The 20903-nt window shown below is 47.5% G+C and overlaps 2 protein-coding genes across 2 annotated transcripts; both read left to right on the top strand.

Moving 5' to 3' along the window:
* The first annotated feature begins 3460 nt into the window (after window positions 1-3460).
* On the top strand, window positions 3461-5583 carry LOC132070669 (acrosin-like). The gene is made up of 5 exons (XM_059467653.1): window positions 3461-3528; window positions 3808-4029; window positions 4332-4597; window positions 4777-4922; window positions 5398-5583. Exons 1-5 carry the CDS (start codon window positions 3461-3463, stop codon window positions 5581-5583), a joined length of 888 nt encoding a protein of 295 aa, XP_059323636.1.
* A 4270-nt stretch (window positions 5584-9853) lies between these two features.
* On the top strand, window positions 9854-12725 carry LOC132071358 (acrosin-like). The gene is made up of 6 exons (XM_059468918.1): window positions 9854-9924; window positions 10204-10446; window positions 10761-11026; window positions 11296-11441; window positions 11916-12157; window positions 12617-12725. Exons 1-6 carry the CDS (start codon window positions 9854-9856, stop codon window positions 12723-12725), a joined length of 1077 nt encoding a protein of 358 aa, XP_059324901.1.
* Window positions 12726-20903: the final 8178 nt, after the last annotated feature.

Raw genomic sequence — 20903 nt, 5'->3', positions numbered from 1 at the left:
GGCAGGGAAAGGGAGGAGTTGTGGAAGATGAGAGGGCTGTATAAGCGTGGCAATGGAGGGAAGGAGCAATCAAAGAGCCAGCTGCAGAGACACAAACTGCAGCTTGCTGTGCTGGTTTGCCTGAGGGCTGTAGATAATCACCACAGGATGGGAAAGAATCATCTTAACTCAGTAATTAACAAATCATCTACAAACTGTACAAATTTGCACCAAATTTTTATATCCTTTTCAATCAAACTTTGATACTCTTGGATGGGGAGGGGGGGGGAATGGTAGAGGCTTCTGGAATGCCATGGGGTAGACTTGTTGGAGGCAGTTTTCACCTGTCTTTTACAGGTGAAAGCAAGTGAACATTGACTTTCACCATCTAATAGAATGCTTCAAAATGCCTTGGGCTGGTTGTCACTCCGCCTGCTTTGGATATTCTTCTTGGCTTCAAGTGATGCCTTAAAGGACCTAGAACAAAACAATAAAAAACCACACTTTTGACATAGGAGGTAATATAAAGGCTCATCTTTATTGGAGGCCTCCAGTAGCAGATATGGCAAATGACCATAGAATTCCTCCCCTACATGAGATGAATGCAGTTTTATAAGCTTAATAAATTAGCATATTTGACAGAAATCACCAATTTGGACCACACATGGTGAAGTAACTCCTCCCTCAGTTCAACACTCTCTAAATCCTCTTCCACTCAGATGGAAACTAAACCTTGCTTATGAAAATATGTCTCAAAGAGCTGTTTCCAGCCTTGGTTTCCAAGAAGAACAAATATAAGTTTAGTTGCCTTGTATGCTGCAGGGCTTGGAGGTCTGAAATATGTTTTGTCTTTCTACTTAGGTAGGTAGAAAAGGTAGGGAAAAGTACTGAGAAAACTCGCCACAGATACAACAACAGAGCTACAAATACATGTGTAAAGAATACAGAGAATACATAAAAGAGAAAAGGCAAAAATCAATCTGGCATCACCAGGCCAATGGAATCCTATCTCACAGTGGGTGGCACTCCTCCATTTGTCTTAATCAAGATGGGCTGGGCTGAGAAGAACCACCCCACGTCTGTACTGGTCCCTGCCACCCTGACTTAAGCTTCTTCAAATATTTCCTGAAGTAAATTTCAGGGGCTGCCTGGTCACTAAAGACCAGGGAAGTGCAAGAGTGTCACTCAGGGTTGGGGATGGCCATTACCCTGTCCAGTGAGCAGACCAGCTTAGAGCCACCCAACCATCCTGGAACAACCTTACTGTGCTGTCTTGGCAAGATTCTGCTGCCCAAACAATTTCTCCCAGTTCTGTGCAACCTCAGCCACGGGCATCTCTTCCCCTAAATAAACCAGGGATATTTCCCATCACATCAAACACCTCGAAGCACATGAAACCCCTTTCTGAAGGAGTCCCTTGTGAAGGGACTTCCACCCCCTTCTGTGTGTGCCCAGGGACCCTAGCACCCATTGTGTGGCATGAGGAACACAAGGCTCTCCCTGTGCCTGTCTCCAAAAGACTTTGAACAGAGACTCAAGTGTCCTAGCAGAGACTCAGGGCCCCCCACCTCACGTCTTACAGGGGCCTCCACAACTCCTCTGTGGCTGCCTTACACTGATCATGCTGTGCATGCCTTCTCCACCCTCTACCAGTGATTTCACCAAATCTGCACCAAATGCCACAACAATAGAGAGGCTCAAATGCACCCTTATAATTTACACAGAGTCTACACACAAAATTGTAACACTCCCATTTGGCTCCTTCCTGCTCTAAAGTTCCCAGTTGACCTCACCAGTACCTGCTCTGAAGGACGGAGGCTCCAGCAGCCCTTGGGTCGCATCTGGGCTGCCAAAGTGCTGAGGAAACTCCCCTGGGTGACCATTTTGGAAGCACAGGTGGCTCCAACGAGCCAATGGTTGCCCTGTTTGATTCTCTACCCACACCACTGTCACCCAGTCAGAGCAGGTTTCCATACCCATTCAGCCTCAGGATTCCCCCAGCAGACTCACAGATGTCACATTCCATAAAGAGCCACCAGCTCCTGCTGCAGTGCTCAGTGTCCATTCAAATCCTGGCCAGTGCCACAGCTCCCTGTGCCCTCTGTTATGCAAAGCACGGGCAGTTCACAGCCTCTGGTCCTGCCAGCCAGAGCTCAATCTGCAGCTGGCACTGCAGCTGCACACCCAGCTCCCTGCCCCAAATGGATTCCTCAGCTGCTGCCTGCCCCAGGGACTGCACAGCCTCATCCTGCAGCAAGAGAGCCCTGAGAAAGCAGCAGAGAGCTTTCTTACAAGGGAAGGTCCTGATAGGACAAGGGGCCATGGCTTTACAGTGACAGAGGGTAGCTTTAGATGAGATATTGGGAAGGAATTCTTGACTGTGAGGCTGCTGAGATACTGGCATCCCAGAGCTGCTGTGGGTGCCTGTTTTTCATGTAAGCAGGGTCAGCACAGAAGACACAGACACCAACTTCAAGAATAAATGTCATTTACTGTAATTCAAAATTATGCCTGAGGAGGTTTATCTGGAACAGAGACTCGACAGATTTAAATGAATAAAGTTGGTATTTATTGGAAGGCCTTCAAGGGATACACCTTGGGCAGTACAAGAGCCTGGTCAGTGCTACACCCTGGTTGGATGTAAGATGGATCTTGGTCACCAGTTTTTACAATTTTAATATTTGGTCAATTTACATATTGAGGTTAACTGTCCAATTACAGCTTCAGATCATGAAGTCTCAACCTCTTGGCTTTCCCCTCTCAATTTGCTGTTATTTCTGCTTTTTGGTAATGATTGTCTTTGATTTTCAAGCTGAGAAGGGATTGTTTTATCTAACTACCCTGCAAAAAGAACTTATTTGCCACTTAATATGAAGTTCAGAGTTACACAGCAAGGCACCAGAGAATCAGAAAAATATAAAAGCTAAAATTGAAGGCATCAGAAAATGCAAAAAATTCCAAATGGATAAGTAAGCAGGGCATCAAATACTTAGAAAATATTTATACAAGTATAAGATAGGCAATGCTTCTAATCATTATTATAAAAGACTACTGTTTACAGTGATGAAGAAATACAAATCACTAGTTATCCTAATTTTTGACCATCATTCTGGTAAACCCTTCAACTGGGGGAGCCATTGTCACTGAGTTCGAGAACAGCTTCTGAGCAGAGCTCTGAAAACATGTTGAGTGCAAGCTACCCCACTATGCCCAAGGTAAGGGGGTCAGAGCTAGATGATCACCAGGGTCCCTTCCACCCCCAAATCATTCTATGGCTAACCAATTCCACGTTGCCCCTCCCCCAGTGGGCTCTGTGCCACAGAACCCCGCAGTGCCCAGAACATGGAACCCACCGGTCTGTGACATCAGCTCCAGGACCAAGGGCACCACGGGCAGCACAGCTGCTGTGGGCAGTGCGGCTGTGACTGCGCTGCTGCACGGAGCTCTCAGTGCTTGCAGCTGACTCGTGCCTCTGGCAGACATGAATTGGCTCGGCCTCTTCGTCCTGCTGACCGTGGCCGGGCTGGCACAGAGCCAGTACACCTGCGGGTAAGTGGGCCCAGGTCCAGGGAAGGAGCCATGGCGACACTTGCGGCCTTCCCTGGAGGGGACCCACCTGTCCCCCATGGCCAGGCCGCAGCTTCCCACCCACCATGGGAAGCCTCAGTTCATTGCCAGCAGCCAGGTGCTGGCACGGACAGACGCACACGCCATGGCCTTCCCTGGCCTGCTGTGCGTGCAAGGCCTTGTGGGGAGGGCAGAGGACTGAGCTTCAGCCTGAGCCACAGCAGGCCATGAAGCAGCATGGAAATGACTTTCTGCTTGCAGAGGGAGCTGTGGGTACCGACCTGTGGCTTATTCCTACGGCAATGTGGCTTATGACTACGGCATGACACGCATCGTGGGTGGTGCTGGTTCCGCAGTAGCAGAATGGCCCTGGCTCGTCAGCATCCAGCACCCATGGGTACCAGGCACAAAACATTGGTGTGGAGGTTCCCTCATCACTGGAGATTGGGTCCTCACAGCAGCCCACTGCTTCGATAAATTTGAGTAAGAAGGGGCAGGGAATGGGGACATGTCCACAACACCAGCAGGTGCCCTGCCAGCAGCACCACCTGCTACTCCCATCCCCTTTCCTCTCAGGCAGCCAGGCTGCCACAGTGCTCAGGAGAAGCCTGGGCTCGTGCCAAGGCTTCCTAGCAGACTGCAGCTTGACATTCCCCCAGCCTAAGATGTGCGAGGGCACTCACACCTAACAGAGCATTGCTCCCTCTGTGCCTTTCCAAGCCGAGGTCTAGCAACTGCTGGGCTGCTCTAACTCCCTCTCATCTCTCTCTCCATCTCCATTCCAGTAACTTCAGCCTGCTGTATGTGGTGATTGGGGCCACCAACTTGTATCAGCTAGGCCCTGGGGCACAAGTGCGCAGTGTCAAGAAGGTGGTGATGCACCGCGACTACAAGCGTAAAGACATGAGCTACGACATTGCGCTGATTCAATTGGAACGTCCTGTCCTGTGCAGCGCCTACGTCCAGCTGGCCTGTCTGGCTGAACCCACCCTAAGAGTCTCAGAGCTGAGAAACTGCTGGGTTGCTGGCTGGGGGGCCACTACTGCAAGAAGTGAGTTCCAAGAGTGACTTCTGGGCCCACTCAGCACACTGGAGATAGGTTTTGGGCTTCCCCACAGCAGAACATAAATCCCTGCAGAGAAGGGGTGCCCCTAGGGGAAGGGATTCGTCTGACAGAGAAGCAGAACCAGCATGGAGCTGCTGGGGGCTTATTCCTTTCTCTGCTCACAGGTGTAGATCAACCTGCTCACCTTCAGCAGGCCAAGGTCCAGCTCATCGATCTCCAGCTCTGCAACAGCAGTGACTGGTACTCAGGAGAAGTCTATTCCTACAACTTGTGTGCTGGTTACCCACAGGGCACCATTGATTCCTGCAAGGTAGGAGCACGCCATGAACCACTCAGCCCCCAGCAGCACCAGCAGCCAGGGAAGCACCACCCCAACACAGCCCAGGGCCTGCTTTGCCCGGCCACTCAGTCACCCTCCCAGCCCCAGCTCCCCCTGACTGCTGTGGGGGCTTCCCACACACTGCCCATCCACACCTGCCTGCCCAGGCCTCCCCTTGTGACAGAGAGCCCAGAAAGCCCAGCTAGTGCTCTTGGCAGTGAAGAGGTCCAGGTTCCAAAGTTCCATCCTCTGCACATCCAGGAGTCCTGTGCAGAGAATCCAGAGAGAGCCCTACCCTACATGAACACATGTCATTCACAGCCAAGCTTCTGGAGGCTCCAGCCTCTGAGCAGAGCTTTTCTCTGCCCAGAATAGAGTTCTGGCAGGGGCTGTGAGAGAGAAGGAGACAGCCCCAGTGCTGGCAGGTGCCACCAACATCACCTTAATCCTCTGTGCTCTGCTGCAGGGTGACAGCGGTGGTCCTCTCATGTGCCAGGACAACAACGCTGCCTACTGGTGGGTCATTGGAATCACCAGCTGGGGAAAAGGCTGTGCCAGACCAAAGCAGCCTGGAGTCTACACCTCCGTTCAGCACTTCTATAACTGGATTGATTACAATATGCAGCTAAACGCAGTTAAAAGTGCTCCTTGAGCAGCAGAAGCAGGCAGGATCCAGGGCAGGCTGCAGTGCACCACAACCATTTCCTGCTGGGGCAATGCCCGCTGATGCAAAGGCAGCCTCAGGGTCAAAACCCTGCTCTGTCCTGACCACACTCCTCTCCTTTGTGCACACACACACACACTGGAGTTGATTTAGTTGTTGAAATAAAATTACCTTTGGTCACAGGGAACCATCTTTTCAGTGCAATTCCAACTCCTGGGTAAGACAAGAAGTGCCATGCTCAGCACCTGCACAACAAGCCTGGGGGCACAAAGGGGCACAGTGGCTCCAAAGAGCTCCAAAGTGCCTGGCCAGAGAGGACAGTGCTCTGAGCCACCACGGCCTGGAGGAACCTGCTACCTCAAGCCTTGGAAGAGGATAGGAAAAAAGCAGATACCTTGGCGGTGGTGCTGCAATGCACATGGGCTGCTAATTTAGGGCCTGGTGAGAGCCTGGGCTAAGGGAACACATCTGGGAAACTCCCAAGCATGACAAGGGAAACTCCTGGCTCCTGACTGGAGTGCCAGTGCCCTAAGGCAGAGCCAGATTTCACAGGCAGCAAATTGAGGGGATTGAGGTGCCAGGTGGTCACACTTCACAGATACTCAGAGGAAGAGCTGGGGTCATTCTGGGGAGAGGAACCTGGCAGGAACCCTAGGAAAGTGCACCAGGAATGCCATGGAAGGCCAAGGTGAGCGGGCCAACAACACCTGCAACACCAAGGCTGTTCACAGGCACGGCCAGCCTGTGAGCCAGGGGGAAATGATGCCTGGGCTTGGCTCCATATCTGGGAGGAGACGAGGGCAGGGAAAGGGAGGAGTTGTGGAAGATGAGGGCTGTATAAGCGTGGCAATGGAGGGAAGGAGCAATCAAAGAGCCAGCTGCAGAGACACAAACTGCAGCTTGCTGTGCTGGTTTGCCTGAGGGCTGTAGATAATCACCACAGGATGGGAAAGAATCATCTTAACTCAGTAATTAACAAATCATCTACAAACTGTACAAATTTGCACCAAATTTTTATATCCTTTTCAATCAAACTTTGATACTCTTGGATGGGGAGGGGGGGGGAATGGTAGAGGCTTCTGGAATGCCATGGGGTAGACTTGTTGGAGGCAGTTTTCACCTGTCTTTTACAGGTGAAAGCAAGTGAACATTGACTTTCACCATCTAATAGAATGCTTCAAAATGCCTTGGGCTGGTTGTCACTCCGCCTGCTTTGGATATTCTTCTTGGCTTCAAGTGATGCCTTAAAGGACCTAGAACAAAACAATAAAAAACCACACTTTTGACATAGGAGGTAATATAAAGGCTCATCTTTATTGGAGGCCTCCAGTAGCAGATATGGCAAATGACCATAGAATTCCTCCCCTACATGAGATGAATGCAGTTTTATAAGCTTAATAAATTAGCATATTTGACAGAAATCACCAATTTGGACCACACATGGTGAAGTAACTCCTCCCTCAGTTCAACACTCTCTAAATCCTCTTCCACTCAGATGGAAACTAAACCTTGCTTATGAAAATATGTCTCAAAGAGCTGTTTCCAGCCTTGGTTTCCAAGAAGAACAAATATAAGTTTAGTTGCCTTGTATGCTGCAGGGCTTGGAGGTCTGAAATATGTTTTGTCTTTCTACTTAGGTAGGTAGAAAAGGTAGGGAAAAGTACTGAGAAAACTCGCCACAGATACAACAACAGAGCTACAAATACATGTGTAAAGAATACAGAGAATACATAAAAGAGAAAAGGCAAAAATCAATCTGGCATCACCAGGCCAATGGAATCCTATCTCACAGTGGGTGGCACTCCTCCATTTGTCTTAATCAAGATGGGCTGGGCTGAGAAGAACCACCCCACGTCTGTACTGGTCCCTGCCACCCTGACTTAAGCTTCTTCAAATATTTCCTGAAGTAAATTTCAGGGGCTGCCTGGTCACTAAAGACCAGGGAAGTGCAAGAGTGTCACTCAGGGTTGGGGATGGCCATTACCCTGTCCAGTGAGCAGACCAGCTTAGAGCCACCCAACCATCCTGGAACAACCTTACTGTGCTGTCTTGGCAAGATTCTGCTGCCCAAACAATTTCTCCCAGTTCTGTGCAACCTCAGCCACGGGCATCTCTTCCCCTAAATAAACCAGGGATATTTCCCATCACATCAAACACCTCGAAGCACATGAAACCCCTTTCTGAAGGAGTCCCTTGTGAAGGGACTTCCACCCCCTTCTGTGTGTGCCCAGGGACCCTAGCACCCATTGTGTGGCATGAGGAACACAAGGCTCTCCCTGTGCCTGTCTCCAAAAGACTTTGAACAGAGACTCAAGTGTCCTAGCAGAGACTCAGGGCCCCCCACCTCACGTCTTACAGGGGCCTCCACAACTCCTCTGTGGCTGCCTTACACTGATCATGCTGTGCATGCCTTCTCCACCCTCTACCAGTGATTTCACCAAATCTGCACCAAATGCCACAACAATAGAGAGGCTCAAATGCACCCTTATAATTTACACAGAGTCTACACACAAAATTGTAACACTCCCATTTGGCTCCTTCCTGCTCTAAAGTTCCCAGTTGACCTCACCAGTACCTGCTCTGAAGGACGGAGGCTCCAGCAGCCCTTGGGTCGCATCTGGGCTGCCAAAGTGCTGAGGAAACTCCCCTGGGTGACCATTTTGGAAGCACAGGTGGCTCCAACGAGCCAATGGTTGCCCTGTTTGATTCTCTACCCACACCACTGTCACCCAGTCAGAGCAGGTTTCCATACCCATTCAGCCTCAGGATTCCCCCAGCAGACTCACAGATGTCACATTCCATAAAGAGCCACCAGCTCCTGCTGCAGTGCTCAGTGTCCATTCAAATCCTGGCCAGTGCCACAGCTCCCTGTGCCCTCTGTTATGCAAAGCACGGGCAGTTCACAGCCTCTGGTCCTGCCAGCCAGAGCTCAATCTGCAGCTGGCACTGCAGCTGCACACCCAGCTCCCTGCCCCAAATGGATTCCTCAGCTGCTGCCTGCCCCAGGGACTGCACAGCCTCATCCTGCAGCAAGAGAGCCCTGAGAAAGCAGCAGAGAGCTTTCTTACAAGGGCAGGTCCTGATAGGACAAGGGGCCATGGCGTTACAGTGACAGAGGGTAGCTTTAGATGAGATATTGGGAAGGAATTCTTGACTGTGAGGCTGCTGAGATACTGGCATCCCAGAGCTGCTGTGGGTGCCTGTTTTTCATGTAAGCAGGGTCAGCACAGAAGACACAGACACCAACTTCAAGAATAAATGTCTTTTCTTACAATTTGAAACTGCAAAGAATTGCAAATGGACAAGTAAACTGGACATAAAATCATTATCAAATATTTATAAAAGGACAAGGTAGGCGATGCATCTAATCATTACTATAAAAGACCACCTACAGTGATGAAGAAAGATAAATCACAATTTACCCTAATCCTTGATCCTCATCCAGGCCTGCCCATCAACTGGGTGGAAGCCACTGTCATAGTTAAGGACTGGGGAACCACTGACAGGAACTTGGAAATCCTGCAGGTACCTTCCCCTACAGGCAGTGAGGTTAGTGACAGTTTGTGAGAGGTCCCCATTTTTATACTGCGGAAGAGGCAAGACACCAAAACTTCTAGTGCAGTAACATCTGGCTTCATTCTCCTACTGGGATGCTTCCAAGGCCTGGGAGGGCTCTAAGAGAATACAGGAGATTTCTCTGTGATCCCACGCTCGAAAAACAAGGCCAGATTTGGCCTTGTTTAGTTCCTAAGTATGGAAAGGTAAATCCATTATTCATCTACGGAGTGGCTATACATAACACTTGTTTCGAAGGTCCATCTAGTGGCGAATTTCGGCAAAAGGCCTATTGTTCAGGCCTTAACCAGGGCCTGATGACCAGGACTTAGTACTTAAATGCTTCACCCCCGAAAGTGTTCAAGGACAGCTTCTAAGCCAAGACATGCACACTGTGGACAGCTGGGTCTAGTGCAAGCCATCCCGACACAAGCAAGACAGGGGAGTCAGAGCTAGATGATCACCAAGCGCCCTTCCACCCCAAAACCATTCTATGGCTCCTCAATTAGATGTTGCCCCTCCCCCAGTGGGCCCTGTGCCACAGAACCCCGCAGTGCTCAGAACATGGAACCCACCTGTCTGTGACATCAGCTCCAGGACCAAGGGCACCACAGGCAGCACAGCTGCTGTGGGCAGTGCGGCTGTGACTGTGCTGCTGCACGGAGCTCTCAGTGCTTGCAGCTGACTCGTGCCTCTGGCAGACATGAATTGGCTCAGCATCCTCGTCCTGCTGACCGTGGCCGGGCTGGTGCACGGGACATGGGACAACTGCGGGTAAGTGGGCCCAGGCCCAGGGAAGGAGCCATGGCAACACTTGCGGCCTTCCCTGGAGGGGACCCACCTGTCCCCCATGGCCAGGCCGCAGCTTCCCACCCACCATGGGAAGCCTCAGTTCGTTGCCAGCAGCCAGGTGCTGGCACGGACAGACACACACGCCATGGCCTTCCCTGGCCTGCTGTGCGTGCAAGGCCTTGTGGGGAGGGCAGAGGGCTGAGCTTCAGCCTGAGCCACAGCAGGCCATGAAGCAGCATGGAAATGACTTTCTGCTTGCAGAGGGACCTGCGGACTCCGAGCCGTGGTGTCTGACTATGGCCTCATGGCGTACTACTATGGCGACATGGCTTATGAATCTGGCATGACACGCATCGTGGGTGGTGCTGGTGCCCTGCCAGGAGCCTGGCCCTGGATCGTCAGCATCCACCACCCATGGGTTCCAGACCCAGGGCATCTGTGTGGAGGGTCCCTCATCAACACACAGTGGGTCCTCACAGCAGCCCACTGCTTCGATAAATTTGAGTAAGAAGGGGCAGGGAACGGGGACATGTCCACAACACCAGCAGGTGCCCTGCCAGCAGCACCACCTGCTACTCCCATCCCCTTTCCTCTCAGGCAGCCAGGCTGCCACAGTGCTCAGGAGAAGCCTGGGCTCGTGCCAAAGCTTCCTAACAGCCTCCAGCTTGACATTCCCCCAGCCTAAGATGTGCGAGGGCACTCACACCTGACAGAGCACTCCTCCCTCTGTGCCTTTCCAAGCCGAGGTCTAGCAACTGCTGGGCTGCTTTGGCACATGGCTCTGCTCCCTCTCATCTCACTCTCCATCTCCTTTCCAGTAACATCAGCCTGCTGTCTGTGGTGATTGGGGCCACCCAGTTCACTCAGCCGGGCCATGGGGCACAAATGCGCAGCGTCAAGCAGTTGCTGGTACATGAGTACTACAACCCTAAGGACATGAGCTATGACATTGCTCTTCTGGAATTGGACCACCCTGTCAAGTGCAGCCCCTACATCCAGCTGGCCTGTGTGCCCGACGCCAGACTGAGAGTGTCAAAGCTGCAAAACTGCTGGATTGCTGGCTGGGGGGCCACTACTGCAAGATGTGAGTTCCAAGAGCAACTCCTGGGCCAGCTCAGCCCACTGAGGAGAGGGTTTGGGCTTTCCCACAGCAGAGACCAAAGCCAGTCTGCAGAACATATGCCTCTGAGAAACAGATCTGGCTTGCTCCCCAGAGGCAGGAAGCAGGGTCACAGTGCTCCAGTGTCTCTGCAGAGGCAAAGCCAAACCCTAGGGAAGAGAATGCCCTTCTCAAGTCAGGAGAGGAGAATGGGCAATGTGGTGCTCACGGTTTATTCCTTTCTCTGCTCACAGCTCAAGATGCACCTGATCACCTGCAGGAGGCCAAGGTCCAGCTCATCGATCTCCAGCTCTGCAACAGCAGTGACTGGTACGGAGGGGAGATCCACACCCACAACTTGTGTGCTGGTTACCCACAGGGTGGCATCGACACCTGCCAGGTAGGAACATGCCACGAGCCACTCAGCCCCAGCAGCACCAGCAGCCAGGGAAGCACCACCCCAACACAGCCCAGGGCCTGCTTTGCCCGGCCACTCAGTCACCCTCCCAGCCCCAGCTCCCCCTGACTGCTGTGGGGGCTTCCCACACACTGCCCATCCACACCTGCCTGCCCAGGCCTCCCCTTGTGACAGAGAGCCCAGAAAGCCCAGCTAGTGCTCTTAGCAGTGAAGAGGTCCAGGTTCCAAAGTTCCATCCTCTGCACATCCAGGAGTCCTGTGCAGAGAATCCAGAGAGAGCCCTACCCTACATGAACACATGCCATTCACAGCCAAGCTTCTGGAGGCTCCAGCCTCTGAGCAGAGCTTTTCTCTGCCCAGAATAGAGCTCTGGCAGGGGCTGTGAGAGAGAAGGAGACAGCCCCAGTGCTGGCAGGTGCCACCAACATCAGCTTAATCCTCTGTGCTCTGCTGCAGGGTGACAGCGGTGGTCCTCTCATGTGCCAGGACAACAAGGCTGACTCCTGGTGGGTTGTCGGAATAACCAGCTGGGGAAAAGGCTGCGCCAGAGCAAGGCAGCCTGGAGTCTACACCTCCACTCAGTACTTCTATGACTGGATCCTGGTCCACACAGGGGCAAACACACTTGGAAGGGGTTCTCCATCATCACAAACCTGGAATCATTTATTGACAGCTCCCCCACCACAGACTCTGAAACCATGGCCAATCCAACCCCTTCCAACTGTTAACCCGTGGCCAGTACAACCCATTCCCACTTTTAAGCCATGGCCAACACTACCTCCCACTCCTAAGCCATGGCCAACACCCCTTCCCACTCCTAATCCATGGCCAACAGTACCTCCCACTTATAAGCCATTGCCAACAGCCCTTCCTACTCATAAGCCATGGCCAACAGTACCTCCCACTTATAAGCCATTGCCAACAGCCCTTCCCACTCATAAGCCATGGCCAACAGTACCTCCCACTCATAAGCCATTGCCAACAGCCCTTCCCACTCATAAGCCATGGCCAACACCACTTCCCACTTCTAACCCATGGCCAACACAACCCCCCACTTATAAGCCATGGCCAACACAACCCCCCACTCATAAGCCATGGCCGACACCAATCCCCTCTCAAAAGCCTTTGCCAACAGCCCTCCCCACTCCAGAACCAACACCATTGGGTGAGGTTAGCTCCTGCCCATATCCACTCAACAAACTGGTAGACTTCTTTACTAAGGTGAAGAAACTCCTTCATGAGGTCCTTGGACAAAACACAGCTTGAGCAGCAGAAGCAGGCAGGATCCAGGGCAGGCTGCAGTGCACCACAACCATTTCCTGCTGGGGCAATGCCTGCTGATGCAAAGGCAGCCTCAGGGTCAAAACCCTGCTCTGTCCTGACCACACTCCTCTCCTGTGTGCAGGCAAACACTGGAGTTGAATAAGTTGATGAAATAAAATTACCTATGCTCAAAGCGAATCAGCTTTTCAATGCAATTCCAACTCCTGGGTAAGATCCATTGGACACAAAGGGACAGGGTGGCTCCAAAGAGCTCCAAAGTGCCTGGTCAGAGAGGAAAGTGCTCAGAGCCACCATGGCCTGGAGGAACCTGGTACATCAAGCCTAGGAAGAAGATAGGAAAATATTTTTGTTAAGGCTCCAGTATTGGTTGAAAACCCCTAGGAGATATTACTGCCTTACTGTACTCAAGATAAATTCCTCCAATAGTAACCATTTGTGAGAAGTGTCACATTTTTACAACACTGACACTTCTCCCTTACGTCATTTCCCCCTCTTCTCAGTGGCAAAATAGGCATTGTGCTTTGCAGTACAGATACCAATGCTATTACTTGTATTTTTTCATTTATCTCATCCAATTTTCATATCTCACCAGCCTACGAAATTGTGCTTTATTCTCTTAAAATCCTAATAGAAGAGGAAAAATTAGGGGAGGGAGTTCAAAATCCCACACACAGAGCACACCTTGACCTGTGACATTCATAAGCAAAAGCAAACCTAAATTTCCATAGCTTGTAGTCATTTGGGGCGGAGAAAAGCTGAAGGTTCCCATATCCAAGCTGGTTGCAGACAGCCCTTATATCTACTCTAAATCTATGGTTTCCATTTAAAACCATTCCCCCTGACCCTATACACAACCTACTAAGCTTAAACCAAGTAAAGCAATACCGTTACAACCTTAATCAATAGCCTGCTGAAACACACTTGCATTCAGTGGAAGTCACTGTTTGCACCCTTTGCATTATGTTTAGCACCAAAACAAAAAGCCACCAGAGGAAAAGGAAAAAAAAATTATTATGCCTTGTATTATTCATGCCATGCCACAAATTCCACCTGCCCTCCATCTCAAGAAGTACCACAATCCAAAACACTTTCCTGTCCCCGTGCATTTAAAGCCCATGCCCACTCCCCACACTGCTTCATTCCCCTGTAAACACTTCCAGCCTCCCCATCCAAATCACTGACAGCTCACAAAAGTGTAATTCAATCTATGCTAATTTTCCAACTAATTCAGTATTCTTCTCTCCAACATTCTAACCCCAGATGACATGAAAAGCAGGCACCCATTTGTACACTGTGATGGTAAAACAGCTGAATGCTTAATGACCTAAGTAGCTCAATTCACTGATGATTATTAAATCCTAAAAAGGTTTCCAAAGTGAAAGGTGTCTAAAGTGAACTGTAGGGAGTTTCCCACCACACAAGCTAAGTGTGAGACCATGATCTTTATTTTAGAATTAGTGGGAAAACTTGCTAATGTTTAATTTTCTTCAAGGGAAATCAATGGTTTCAACAGACTCTAAAAATGCTTTGTTAAAAAATCTTATTAGTCATGCCTTACTCAGCTAACACTTAGCCCAAATTGAGTCTGTTCCCTGGAGCTCTTCCAGCCACCCACATGGCTGCTCTGCCAAACTGCCCTGTCTTGAGCCTGATATTTTCAAATCTGGTCCTTCCAATACTCCAGTCATCTGAGTGCAATGAAAGCTTCAAAGACTGGATTTCCACCTGTGCTCAGAAATTAATTGAAAAATTAATTTCAATTAATATTTCAAATAATTCAATTAATTTCAAATAATTCATCCTCAACCCTGCAAAGAAACACACTTGCTCAGTGAGAATATTTACCAGGAACTCATATATATAAAAAATGTGGAACTAAGCTGATTTTTGTACTTGGAACTAAAACTTCACCAGTGTTCAAAAATCCCCACAGAAGCACCACTTTATGGCAACCTTGAGGGCATTTGATGAGAACAGTGTTGACATTTTAGAAAGCAGGGCAGAGTTTTGTGATTGCCAATTACAAGGTTACATTGCACCCCTAGTTCTGCCAGGGTATAACCTATAATTAAAAAAAAATAAAAACAGTAACCCAAAAAAAACTCTCAACCATGGGGAAACCCTGTGGTGATGTATTTTGAGGTGGTCTGTGGGTTCTTTGAGTCATTGGAGTCAACTGCCAGCCTAAAAGTACATTTGAGGCATATAACAGCACTCCCCTGAAATCCATGGTCTGTCAGGTCTGATTGTTTACACCATCCACATAATTGCATAAATTGCTTTCACTTCCTGTTCACTAGATACAACTCAAAACAATCAAAGAACAGAGTTTGGGCATCATTAGCCCATATAACCTATTACTTAGCACAAACATGCAATTACATTAATTAACATATTACCACTGATTACTTAGGGCTTATATCATATAAGGGTAATGAATTCTGTAATGGTTTGTGTTTGGAAGGGTCTTTCAAGATCATCCTCTTCCAATCCCTGATAGGGGCAGGGGCACATTCACTAGACTAGGTTGTTCAGAGCCCCATCCAACTTAGTCTTGAACACTTCCAGGGATGAGGCATCCATTCTCATCCACATCCATTCTCTTGAAAAGCTGCTCCAGTGCCTCACCACCCTCATAGAAAATAATTTTTTCCTAATATCTAATCTAAAACTACTCTATTTTAGTTTGTGGCCATTCCCCCTTATCCTGTCACTACATTCTCCTGTGAATGAACTCTCTCTCTCTCCTTCTTGTAGGCTCCCTTCAGGTACTGGGAGGCCACTGAAGTCTGCAGAAATAGATTGCATAGAAGCCAATTTTATAAGTCTTCAGATAAGCGGGCAATGCACTGTAAACTTCACTGGTTTTCATTTTACCTATTCAAGACAGGACATTAGACTTTATTTTCCCTGAATTTGAGTCACAAACACAAAATCAGTTTGTGTCAATGAATTCTGTAGGAACCTGATCCAGTTCCTTCTAGTAAAAGTTGCTACTAAACTTGCGCCTTTATTAACAGAACAAAAATATGCAGCAAAACAATAAAGTCTCCCCATATGACAGAGGAACCTCTACAAAACCAAAAATATGTTCTACCTGCAAGCTATGTTCTACCTGAAAGAATCACTGCAAGATGCCCCTGGCCAGAGATGGAAGGAAGAGGTCACCTGTTATCCTGCCAGACTATAAGACACTGCTGCCCAAACTCACACTGTTTTGCTCTCTGTGGCATGGAATGTCCTCTACAAGATTTCTATGAGAAGCTGAATTCAGCATAATGTCTGCAAAAATTATTACCATGCAGTACAGTTAAAACAATCCTTTTGTTTCCATTGCACATTTTTTCCTCTCCTACAGGGTAGGAGAGGAAAAAATCACAATTCTCAAAAAAGCATCCTCTCTACAAAGATGAGTGGAGAACTCCAACAGCATCACTCACTGGAACTGCACTCTTACCAGTGTGTAGAAGTCAGAATTTGATGAATACTTTTGTAGCTCTTTACAAAGCAAGTATTTTTCCAAAAACACTTTTCTCTAATACAATACCAGTTTAAAAAAGAGATCCAAACATTTATGCTGTGATTAATACCCACAGAGTTGATTCCATACATTTCAGTGAGTCCATAATCACAAACATGCCAAACTCCTTTAGCTCAGACATTATTTTAACCCAAACTAATACTAACCCTGCATGTGACATCAAAGGGAAGTTACAGCTGATGTCAGAGCTTCAAGCATCTCTTTTCTGAAGCATTTAATATTCAATGCCTAAGAATAGAATTCTTCATGCTACCCACAAGGGTAGAACTGTTCCACTCTTACTTAAAACCATGCAGACCTCTCTCTTTGAAGGTGCTTTATAATTTCAGGAAACTCAAGGCTTTGTAATTATATTAAGTCACCACACAACCTCAGGCTGGTGACAAGGTACTCTTTTTATATTTTTCCCTCCTCTCTTTTACTTTTTCTATCTGTATGCCCCCCAAGTACACATTAATTTTCATTGACAATTTATATTTTGCAAATATAAAAGAGCATTTCTATTATGTCAGCCCCCAAAAGAGACAGACACTCTCCAATGAGAGAGCATAAGAACATACCTGGAGATAATTTTTGGATTATACTTGAAGACTTCAATATAGTTCCAAGAACAGATCTCTTCTACCAAAGCTTCATGGAGCAGCAGCATGGATAAGAATGATTCTTTGTCCATGAATCATTACACTTTCTGTGTAGCCACACACAGGGGAATGAAATTGCCGCTGGCTGCCTCACAAGTGGACAAACACCTTCTCACATCTCAAATCTGAAAGCAGAGATGTTTGAAAATGAAAACATTTTAAATTCTTACTTAAAAAGAGCTGTTAGCGATGTGGCTCCGACAAGAACAGCTTGAGAGGTCTGCCCTTGGCCAGGCACCCAGCTGGGTAAAGGCAAGAATTTGCACCAGATCAGGAAAAGGGTGGGTTTTATGGCTCACCTGGTGGAGCAGGCTCCACTGTTTGCTTAGGACACCCCAGCAAGTGGGAGGCACAGAACAGCTGTGGGATGGAGGACCTGGGAAGGGAAATACTTGAGTTAGACATAGGAGGTGTTGAAGGGAGATAAAGGACAAATCCAAAAGGAACCAGATTTTGGTATCATAACTCCTGTCTACACCCACGTCTTCTTCCAGTGAGCCAAGCAAGGGTTTGCAACAGGAGGTGTGGTCCAGCAGTGGCATTAGGGTCACCTGGATATTTATCCAAAAGCTGTCAGATTTATTCTTACACAAGGGAACACTTGGTGCAACACAGGGTTACACTGTTGATCCTTCAGGAAAGTGTGGAGTGATCCAATACCAGGTTATACAGGGAGGAGTTCGCTGCTGCCTCAAAGGCTTTTCACAGTAACAGCAGCAAGAAAATGTTGACTACAAATTGTTTTTTCAAGGCAGCTACAGTTAAGAGACACCTGGGACCTCCATCAGACATTGTCCAGGAATGTCACACATTCCAAACTCAGGCAGAACAGACCCCCGTGTCAGGGGGGCCAGCAAGCTCCATGTTTTATGGCCTGCTCTTAAGAGGCGCTGTGAGTAATGACAGTAACAAGAAGCACACGATGAACCAGAAGAAGGTAGTACATGCAATTAGAGCACAAATCCTGACTTTTTTTTTTTCTGATAGGAAATTCTTTGAATCTCTTGGAAATATTTTTGAAATCTCTCAAAAAATTGAAAAGTTTTTTCCATAAAAAGATTGAATGCTTTCATCTTAAGGAAGAAATCACAAGGGTTTTTTCCCCTGATCATTCAGAAAGTACTTTATAAATAGTTTGTTCTTTTTCTCTCCCAAGGAGATGATAATACATAAAAAACCAATCTCATTATTTCAATGAAAAAAATCTAAATAAAACTGTTTTAAAGTGTTTTGCAGAATGAGCATTCTGGCAGTGTTTATCACGTCTCATAACAACTACCTTAAAATCTTATTTCAGTGGTAATTTTAGCTTAGGAAAATACAACTGTGTCTTTCATTGTTTGGGGTTTTTTCCCCCCTAACGTTGGGCAACTATTTAATTTGTTCCCTCCTTCGCCTTCCCGCACTGCCAAGCAGGATCACCAGTTGATTTTCCAAGTCCCCACTAGAGGGATCATCTCCATAGGGCTCTGAAGCACGGAAGGCAAACCTCTTCATCAGCATCCACATCCCTGTCAGTCAAACCACGACACTGGAGCCCCCGTGTGCCTTTGTGCTGCTGAGGGGTAGTTATGGTTTGTAAATAGCTCAATTACCTGATGCGTATTTATTGCCTGGTTTATGAGAAGAAATTATTCGACTGAGTCTTTCAAGATATTTTACATCTGCAATTAAAATTAACCTCAGAATAAAAGACTAAAAGAAGCTGGCATTGGAACACAGTTAAATAAGGTGGGATAAAAATAGGTATCTACAGCCCACCAAAATAAATGGCTTGAGTGAAAGCTCACTGAACAAGCAGTAGCTCTTCACCTTGTAAAATTTCCAGTCTCCGTCAAGAAGTGTAAAATGCAAAAATTATTCTCAGAGTCCAACAATGGAATAAAGCTTTTGCTATCTGGAGATTAAAGTGGACTTAAGGATCTGAACCTCTGGGTTCAGGCAGCATGGTGGTCTTGGAGTTCACAGCCCTGCTCGTACAAACCTCAGTTCCAGCTGCAGGCACAAAATCATGGCAAGTCTCCTCTTGTTGCAGGGGTTTATTAAACTGCCCACCTAACAAACCCATGGGTGATTTCAGCTTTCATTTGGGAGAAAAGATGTTTCTAATGCTCCTAGTGGGGCACAAAACCAACTGAAAAAGCTAAAGTAATCACATCACTGAATTATAGAATCGTTCAGCTTGGAAAAGACCTTTAAGATCATTGAATTCAGCTGTAAACCTAACACTGCCAGGTCCACCACTAAATCTTACACCTGTGTTCCACATCTACATATCCTGGAGGTTAAGGGATCCTTTCCCTTTCCCCTTTACTGTGATTATCCAGCCTTGCAGAGCTCACAACATACCCCAGCATGCAGTACCTCAAGCTTCTAGCAAAACATGTATAGTCTCAAAACAACACCAACTTTAAAAAATGAGATAAATTAAAGTGATATAAGAACAAAAAGAAATTGAAGGCAGATGAAAACTCAATTCAATAATAGTTTTCTCTGCAAGGTATGAAATACCAGGCACTCTAAAAGATCTACTAGCACCTTTGTTATTGTTACTGATTTTTCAGGAGCTGTGCTCAGAACCTTTGGTGAAAAGCAACTCTAAAATGAGGCAAAAAGACCAGTTGTAAGAACTGGTATTGACTCTGGAGCAAATGATTTCTCGTCCATACAGGGAGAGGTTGATCTCATTCAGGGCAATGAGAAATGACACAAACAGGAGGCAGGAATGGGTCAAATGGATGTTGACGGTGCCCTAGAGGTGATCTCTGGCCTAGGCAGACAAAATGAGCCTGTGGACTCCAGAGGTTGGTGCCTTTGCTCAAGGTGAGAACCAAATGGGCCTTGTTTGCAAAAAACTGTTCGTGTCAAGGGCGTACAACCATTTATAGCATCCAGAGATTAAGGGAGTTCAGGGTATACAATCCATCTTTACATACACAGAGCAAATTCTTAAAGGGCTGTTAACCACCTCATAAGTGAACTCAAATCATGCGGTGAACCCAACGGCCAGCAGGAAAGGCTGATAGCAGAGCAGCAAACTCAGTGCCCCCAGATTGTTCCAACAACTGGCACAAATGGGCTCCAGGATCGGCGTCATGGGTCTGAATGGAATTGCTGTGTAGGCAGAGAGTTTGTCATGACGTCTTGCTGTTTGGTAGAAAGGTGTCTCATTCTTCCTCTGTTTTATTGGTCTTTTTCAGCAAAAAACTGCTTTTTCCTTTTTTCTTTTTCTTTTTTTTTTTTTTTAAGAAAGGCTCTGAAGCATTGACTTCCAGTTGCAAATCCCTGCACCACATCTCCTGGCTACAGCAAAGTAATTTTCTATCTTTTCTCAGCATTTATCTCAAGTAAGGAATTTTTTCTGCAAGGGAAACCACTTCCACTTCAGATTGGCCCTGATACTGAGCTAGATAAATTTAACAGAGAGGTGGTCAAAAGAAGAGCCTCCAGGGAAGACTCAGAAGCACTGGTTTGTCCTGCAATTAGAAGATGTATGTAACTTGTGTCCAGGACATTCCACTCCTTGCAGGGAAAAGAGGTCATATTTTATGACTGGTCAGTGACACCTCAATAACGTATAAAGAAAATCAGATATGTCCATTGCGGAGGAGAAAGTGCAATGGAAAATTCTTGTGTATTACAGTTATAAGAGTTATTGGGTTCAAGCTGTTAATTATCCTGTGTAAACTTCCCTAGTTTCCATATCGCTTCCTCTTACTAAAAATGCCTCAAATGTTATAATGTAAACACCTGTGTCAGAGGCATTGCTACCTTTATGCCTGCATGCAACAATGATAACTAATCTGCTATTTTCTAGAGCAGAAAATAAACTAGGACTGCCATGCGTATCAGGGAAGATATGGCAAAAAATTAATTTCAACACACTGCAAGAAAATATATTTGAAGTACCCATAATTAAATGAACTGGGTTGGTGGGGAGTGGGTCCAGTTTATTTTCTAACTTATAATTGTGTTTGG

The sequence above is a fragment of the Ammospiza nelsoni genome, chromosome 3, assembly GCF_027579445.1.
Source record: "Ammospiza nelsoni isolate bAmmNel1 chromosome 3, bAmmNel1.pri, whole genome shotgun sequence".
NCBI classification, from domain to species: Eukaryota; Metazoa; Chordata; class Aves; order Passeriformes; family Passerellidae; genus Ammospiza; species Ammospiza nelsoni.
The sequence above is the reverse complement of the archived record's forward strand: the minus strand, read 5'-3'. Positions and strand labels throughout refer to the sequence as shown.